At 48.6% G+C, this 8,191-nt stretch overlaps 1 protein-coding gene across 1 annotated transcript; it reads right to left on the minus strand.

Annotated features, from left to right (window-relative positions):
* Positions 1-2,039: 2,039 nt before the first annotated feature.
* On the minus strand, positions 2,040-2,960 carry LOC308159166 (uncharacterized protein; the record flags this gene model as incomplete). The annotated part of the gene is made up of 1 exon (XM_080532916.1): positions 2,040-2,960. One exon carries the CDS (start codon positions 2,958-2,960, stop codon positions 2,040-2,042), a length of 921 nt encoding a protein of 306 aa, XP_080389042.1.
* Between the last annotated feature and the right edge of the window lie 5,231 nt (positions 2,961-8,191).

The raw sequence follows: 8,191 nt of genomic DNA on the forward strand, positions 1-8,191 counted from the left end.
GGAGGGTTAGGGTTGGTTCTGGAGCTTCAGAGTTGACAGACAGCAGAACTGTTCTGATTCTTGTAAAACGAGAACTGGGACTGGAATGTGCGTGCATCTCCGTCACACACACACACACACACACACACACACACACACACACACACACACACACACACACACACACACACACACAGAACATTGACAGAACATCTCTGTAGTGTCTGATAATGACATGAACCGTGGATCTCTACTGCCCCCCTGTGGTCATCAGTGAAGCCCTCATGACTACAGTATGATGATGTAATGGAGAGACAGTGCAAGGCACCTACTTATTTGTATTGATGAGGTAAAACATGTCATAATAAGTTGGAGGATTTGAGGTTAGCAATAATGTTTCATATGATATTCTGTGTTATGTCTCTGGAAACCAAAGACTTTTCATTCAAGTTCAGAGCAACCTTTGAGGCTTTTTGTTGATGTAGTCAGCCATCTCACCTCTTTGCATGACGACTTAATCTGTTTATCTTTTTCTATTCCTTCCTGGTATGAAGTCATGGTCCTGTGTTTCTCTGTCAGTCATTTATAAATGTTTTGTACAAGTCAACTTCCTTTCCAGTTCTTCCTGATTGATTTATAGGCTTGTCTAAGTGGATTATTTTCCCTTCATTTTATGGGTCATAAAGTATTTCCTAAGCGAGCATAAGAGAACAGAAATTTGATTTTTATTAGTTTTTTTTGCCATTTCTGTGCAAATACAAACACATGAGAGATGTGTTTTTTATCAAGTAAACTCATTATCATTCTATCATGATTAAACATGTCATACATTTAGGTGGAAAGTCACAAATCAACAGATTCTGGCACATATGATCACACTCCACACTCTATAGGCTTGTTACAAAGTCATTCAAGATGTATGAAAAGTAAAAGGTCTTAAAATCTAAAAAAGCAGTCTAAGTAATTCAAATGTGTCCAAATATCAAGCTATCATTTATGAGCAAAAAGAAAAAAATGAAAATACCTTTTTAAACGTATTTTTTCTGACAAGACACCTAAACATTTACACACCTAATTGTAATATATTATATATTAATTAATATCAAATGATATATTTAAATTATACCTAAAAACTACAACCACCTCAAACAAGCCACCATAAACAACACAACAGCAAACAACCTAGATTGAAACATTGTCATTTAAAAATGAATACACCTGATATTAACACTAGCAAAACCCTGCCCCCCACCCCCCCTACACCCCCTAACCACAAACAAGCCACCATACACAACACAACAGCATATAACCCAGCATCACAACCAGCAGAGGCGAGGGGAGGTAGAAATGGGAGGACTGGCTCATGGTACTGCAGAGAAGGGAATGATGATGGTTTCTACAGCGTATGAGGAATATACCATTCCTCATTCCTCATTCTATTACATCAGTTACAATGAGCCAGTCCTCCCATTTCTGCCTCCACCAGCCTCCACTAATAAACACACATCCCAAAACAACAAACCATCACTGTACAGTACACACATCCAGACCAGTGGGATATTATCCTGAACCCCGCTGACGTGTTTCACATACAAACATTCAACCCCTCGTCATCATCAGCCGTACACACAGCCCCACCCAGACACCAGACATTCTGAAAAGCCCTTATATGGTAAAACAGGATGTAGTAGGCATACTCTACCCTACACATACTCTACAGCAGGGGTTTTCAAAGTCCAAGACAGTGAGCCTACCCTAAGAGAATTGTGACATACACACGCCCCAAAATAAACACCCCAACAGAAAACACCTCCCCCAGCCTCCCCCCCAACTCCCCCAGCCTCCCTCCCAACTCCCCCAGCCTCCCCCCCAACTCCCCCAGCCTCCCCACTACCCCAGCCTCCCCCCCAACTCCCCCAGCCTCCCCACTACCCCAGCCTCCCCCCCTCCCCCAGCCTCCCCCGCTCCCCCATTCTCCCTCTCCCCCAGCCTCAGACACAGGTGTTGCAGTAACCCAGAGACAGGTATTAAACGTGCACAAAATGGAATTGCCGTCATGATTAAACCACTTTCTCACAGATCCAGTACCGCTTGTAGCTACATGGGAAGTCATGCCACTGATTAGATGTACTTCCATAATTATATATGCCAACACAGTCCTCATTCCAATATTTGTCTGGCTGATTGTCACCCCAGTACTCTGAGGTCAGAGGTGTGCCATCCACCCATTTCCAGGTCCCCAATGTGTCTCTGTCAGTCAGACCAATCCAGGCCCACAAATTCTCCTTCAAATCAATGATAAAGTTCTGTTCCTCTCTGCTGTTGATGACCACCAGGTCTGCTCCTCTGCCTCTGCAGTCCTGTCTGCTCTCCTCCCAGGTTTTAGTCTCAGCGGAGAGGAAGTAGCAGCTGGAGCCAAACTTCATCCATCCTTCTGCACCAACGGTTTTCTCACAAAGTTTCCTCTGAAGGTCGTCTCTCTCTTCAGTCAGGGCGTTGCTACTGGTCTGTAACTGGTCTCTCTCTTCAGTCAGAGCGTTGTTACTGGTCTGTAACTGGTCTCTCTCTTCAGTCAGGGCGTTGTTACTGGTCTGAAACTGGTCTCTCTCTTCAGTCAGAGCGTTGTTACTGGTCTGTAACTGGTCTCTCTCTTCAGTCAGGGCGTTGTTACTGGTCTGTAACTGGTCTCTGGTGGAGTATAAATGGACACTCAGACCTATGATCCCAGCCAGTAGGAGAACACACAGCAGCCCCAGACACACTGCAGCAGCTCTGAAGGGTCTCTTCTCTGAGGTCTCCGTACCTGACAGCTGATCACTTGCTACGGTCTTTGGGGGGGCGTCCTCTGTCCCAGGGCTGGGGTCATGGAGTCCGGGCGTGTCTGCACTGACGTAGATATCCACAATCCTCTCCTCCACCTCCCCTCTGTTGAACCTGACCTTTTTAGCCATGTCAGGCATGGCATAGATAACCTCAGACATCTTTCCAATACTTTTTGTTCTAACTTTACCTCAACTCTACTGTATAGTCTCTCTTCGTCTGTGTAGCTGTGTTAGCATGTGTGCCTGACTGACAACTGAATGTGATACTGTTGTTGTTGCCTCAGCCGGCAGGGAGGTGTAGAAAGAGGAAATAAACGAGTGTTTGTGGTTGTGGAATGAGAACTGTCTGTCTGTGCTAGGTGTGATTGTATTGTCCTCATATGCCTCAACAGCCTGGTCGTTGACGTATTTAGCCATCTCAACTTCTTCCATTGCTACTCAATCTGTTTATCTTTGATTCTGTAACCTTACGTGTACTATCTGCTCTGACAGTGATGTGTGTCTCCTCTCTGAACTGTCCTGCTGTGTCTTAGCAGCCCTGCTGACAGGGGCGCGGGACAGGGGGGGGGGGGGGGGGCTGAGGGGGCTGCAGCACCCCCTAGCGACAGGCAGGAGTTTGTTGTCAGATTCCTTGCCGAATCTGTCTGTAATTAATTAATGTATGTATTTTATTTGTAAAGGGACAATGCATATTAATGAACATTAAACATTTAAATAAGCCAGATTTAGCCAGGAGGCTAATGTTCATCAAGTCCCTCGCCAGATATGAAAAAGGATTCGTAAAAAGATAAAATCACATCACACAGTAAAAGCGTACATAGCACAGGTAACCCCACGAACATGTCTCACTAAAAAACATCTAACCCCACCTACACCTACACACAGCCACACCCTCCTCCACCTCCACCTAACCCTAACCCTAACCCTAACCCTCCTCCACCACCTACACCTACACACAGCCACACCTCCTCCACCACCTCCACCTACACACAGCCACACCCTCCTCCTCCACCACCTCCACACAGCCACACCCCTCCACCACCTACACCGACACACAGCCATACCTTCCTCCTCCACCACCTCCACCTACACACAGCCACACCCCTCCTCCTCCTCCACCTACACACAGCCACACCCTCCTCCTCCTCCACCTCCACCTACACACAGCCACACCCTCCTCCTCCTCCACCTACACCGACACACAGCCACACCCTCCTCCACCTCCACCTCCACCCTACACACAGCCACACCCCTCCTCCTCCACCTCCACCTACACACAGCCACACCCTCCTCCTCCTCCTCCACCTACACACAGCCACACCCTCCTCCTCCACCTACACCTACACACAACCACACCCCTCCTCCTCCACCTCCACATACACACAGCCACACCCTCCTCCTACACCTCCACCTACACACAGCCACACCCTCCTCCTCCACCACCTACACACAGCCACACCCTCCTCCACCACCTCCACCTACACACAGCCACACCTCCTCCTCCACCACCTCCACCTACACACAGCCACACCCTCCTCCTCCTACACCTACACACAGCCACACCCTCCTCCTCCTCCACCTCCACCTACACACAGCCACACCCTCCTCCTCCACCTACACCTACACACAGCCACCTCCTCCTCCTCCACCTCCACCTACACACAGCCACACCCTCCTCCTCCACCACCTACACACAGCCACACCCCTCCTCCTCCACCTCCACCTACACACAGCCACACCCCTCCTCCACCACCTACACCTACACACAGCCACACCCCTCCTCCTCCTCCTCCACCTACACACAGCCACACCCCTCCTCCTCCTCCTCCACCTACACACAGCCACCTCCTCCTCCTACACCTCCACCTACACACAGCCACACCCTCCTCCACCTCCACCTCCACCCTACACACAGCCACACCCTCCTCCACCCTGATGTATGAATGAATGAATGAATGAATGAATGAATGAATGAATGAATGGTCTTTATTGTCATTGCTACAGTACAGGTACCAAACAACGAAATATAGGAGGGGTGGCTCCCCTGGTGTTAGGAAAAAAAAATTAAAAAAATAATAATAATCACAAGAAGGGAAGGAGATGGTTTACATAAATAAAGGCTATGTACACTATCCACTATACTATACTGTACAGATAGACGACTAGGGTTGTCATATTGCACAATAGTGCTATTTCACATTTATTTAAAGTGACCTAGGTCTAGGTCTTTGCTGTGTTCAGGGCCTGGACGGCCCTGTGGTAGAAGCTATTCTTCAGTCTGTTTGTCCTTGCGGCCAAGGTCCTGAACCGCCTTTTCGAGGGCAGCCGGGTAAAGTGTTCGTACCCAGGGTGGGTTGGGTCCCTGGAGATCTTGGAGGCCTTCCTGAGACAGCGTGTGTTGTACAGCTCTTCCAGAGAGGGGAGTGGGGCGCCGGTGATCTTCTGTGCTGTTCTCACTACTCTCTGTAGCGCATTTCTCTCCGCTGTTGTGCAGCTGGAGAACCAGTTGCAGATGCCGTAGGTGAGGATGCTCTCCACTGCGCCGCGGTAGAAGGTCACCAGTATCTCCTGCTTGCTGTGTTCCTTCCTGAGGACTCTCAGGGTGTATAGCCGCTGTTGTGCCCTCTTGATGGTGGCTTTTGAGTTGTCCTTCCAGGTCAGGTCATCCCGCATGTGCATCCCCAGGAATCGGAGGGTTGAGACTCTCTCCACGCTCTCTCCGTCGATGAGCAGGGGCTGGATCTCGGACTTTTTCCTCCTGAAGTCTACGATGATTTCCTGGGTCTTTGACTTGTTCAGCAGCAGGTTGTTAACCTTGCACAGCTTGCTCAGTTGCTCTACCTCATCCCTGTACGCCGTCGTCCTGGAACCTGGAACAGGTGAGGACCTGGAACAGTACACGTCGTCGGTTCTGAACCACATAGTGAACTGCACCAACTCAGTCACCGTGGACAAACGGGTCCGGGTCTTGTAACGTGATCACATTAACACTTAACCAGCCATGAGGGGTCATTTGACCCCTGTGAGTAAATAAAAGTGTTATATCTTTGCACTCTATCAAATTTCAGGACCCTCCTTTCATGACTTTTCCTAGATATGTGCGTTCTACCACCCAGTATCCTTACATTTTCTAAATCACATCAGGATAAGCTAGTATAAAGCTATTTTGCAGTTTCTCTGTGTAGGAGGCAGGCTAATTTACAAGCGGCAACTAGTGGTCGTTGTGTGTAAGTAGCAGCGTAGCATTTTACAGAGTTGGCCCGAGGCGGCTCTTATAGGAGGTAACCAGGCACGGCTGTAACCAGGGGCGACTGTAACCAGGGACGACTGTAACCAGGGACGACTGTAACCAGGGACGACTGTAACCAGGGACGACCAGCCCACAGGTATTGTCGTTGTCATCATTGGTGCTGTTGACGTTCCCTCCTCAGAGGACAGAGAAGTATAAAAAAAGAGGAAGATTAGGAAATAAACAGTGGTCGTGTGGTCGTGTGGTTGGCTAACTGTTTTTTTCCGTTCTCGTTAGGACCTGTCTCTGGGCCATAACTGAAAGGGAGACACACACACCATATAAACGATACACAATGAAGAATTTAATAAAGATAACTTTAGAGTAGGCCAAACAATACGACTATCCGATGAGGTATGATAATCAGTGTGTCAGTAGCGTGAGTGAGTGAATGCAGTGGAAAGTGAGGGGTGGAGGGTGTTGTGTGGTGGAAAATAGCATAAGAAAATGAATAAATGGTGCTGGTGGAGAGAGAGAGAGAGAGGGGAGCACTGGAGCCTTTTAACCTCCATCAGTGGACCCAGACAGCTGTGCTGGGGCCTCCTGATTGGTCCAGCCCCGCCCACCAGGTAGCCTACCTGAGCAGACCAGGGTTAGCAGACCAGAATTTAAAAAAAATAATCAAATATGTCAGTGACCCCAACAAATCATCATGTACATGAGTGCAGATTAACACTAGAACAGCCATGGGTGTAAAAAAAACATGTTATATCTTTGCACTCAATCAAATTTCAGGACCCTCCTTTCATGACTTGTCCTAGATACAGTATGTGCGTTCTACCACCCAGTATCCTTACATTTTCATCAAATCACATCAGGATAAGATAGTATGAAGCTATTTTGCTGTTTTCTGTGTAGGAGGCAGGCTCATTTACAAGACAGCCAACTAGTGGTCGTTGTGTGCAAGTAGCAGCTTCCCATTGTAAAGACTATGGTCATTTGACCCCCGAGGCGGCTCTTATAGTAGGTAACATAGACACGGCTGTTCTAGTGTTAAGGTTCTTTCCCAGGGTTAACAGACCAGGATTAACAGACCAGGGTTAACAGACCAGGGTTAGCAGACCAGGGTTAACAGACCAGGGTTAGCAGACCAGGGTTAACAGACCAGGGTTAACAGACCAGGGTTAACAGACCAGGGTTAGCAGACCAGGGTTAACAGACCAGGGTTAACAGACCAGGGTTAACAGACTAGGGTTAGCAGACCAGGGTTAACAGACCAGGGTTAGCAGACCAGGGTTAACAGACCAGGGTTAACAGACCAGGCCAGAGGGCCGTTACACTCTTCATAAGAGGGAGACACAGGGCACCAGATGGGGAAGTGGGGTAATACTGAACGTCATGTGAGGTCTAGAAGCTTCTTCTTGCTAAATATTTGTATGTGAAACGTGTTTGTCGGGTTTGGGAGCTAATGTCATAACATCCTACTGGTCTGGGTGTGTGTACTGCGTAGTGATGGTTCGTTGAACTGGATCTATGAAAGTATGAAGGTGGTTTATTCATAATAGCAATAACATTCTGTCATGTGACAATTTCACAGAACGTGATTATTTTCTGTCTCTCCCTCTCTCTTTTCCTCTCTCTCTCTCTTCCCCCCCCCTCCCTCTCTCTCTCTCTTCATCTCTCTCTCCCCCCACCCCCCCTCTCTCTCTCTCTCTCTCTCTCTCTCTCTCTTCATCTCTCTTCCCCCCCACCCTCTCTCTCTCTCTTCATCTCTCTCTCTTCCCGCCCCCTCTCTCTCTCTCTCTCTCTCTCTCATCTCTCTCTTCCCCCACCCCCCCCCCCCCTCTCTCTCTCTCTCTCTCTCTCATCTCTCTCTTCCCCCACCCCCCCCCCTCTCTCTCTCTCTCTCTCTCTCTTCCTCTCTCTCTCTCTCATTTCAGTGTATCAGGTTATTACCACCATTGAGGCTGGGGGAGGGGGAGGGGGGAGGCTGGGGGAGAGGAGGGGGGAGGGGTTTTCTGTTAGATTGTTTATTTTGACTTTTCAGCAGTGAGCTAAATGTTCACCTTTGACCTTCAACCTCCTACCTCAGGCCTTATGGATTACACACAGGACTCATGTGTGGGGGTACTGGGTGGGGTACTGGGTGTGCTGACCAACA

Source organism: Nansenia antarctica, assembly GCF_963989245.1.
Source record: "Nansenia antarctica genome assembly, chromosome: 5".
Lineage (NCBI taxonomy): Eukaryota > Metazoa > Chordata > Actinopteri > Argentiniformes > Microstomatidae > Nansenia > Nansenia antarctica.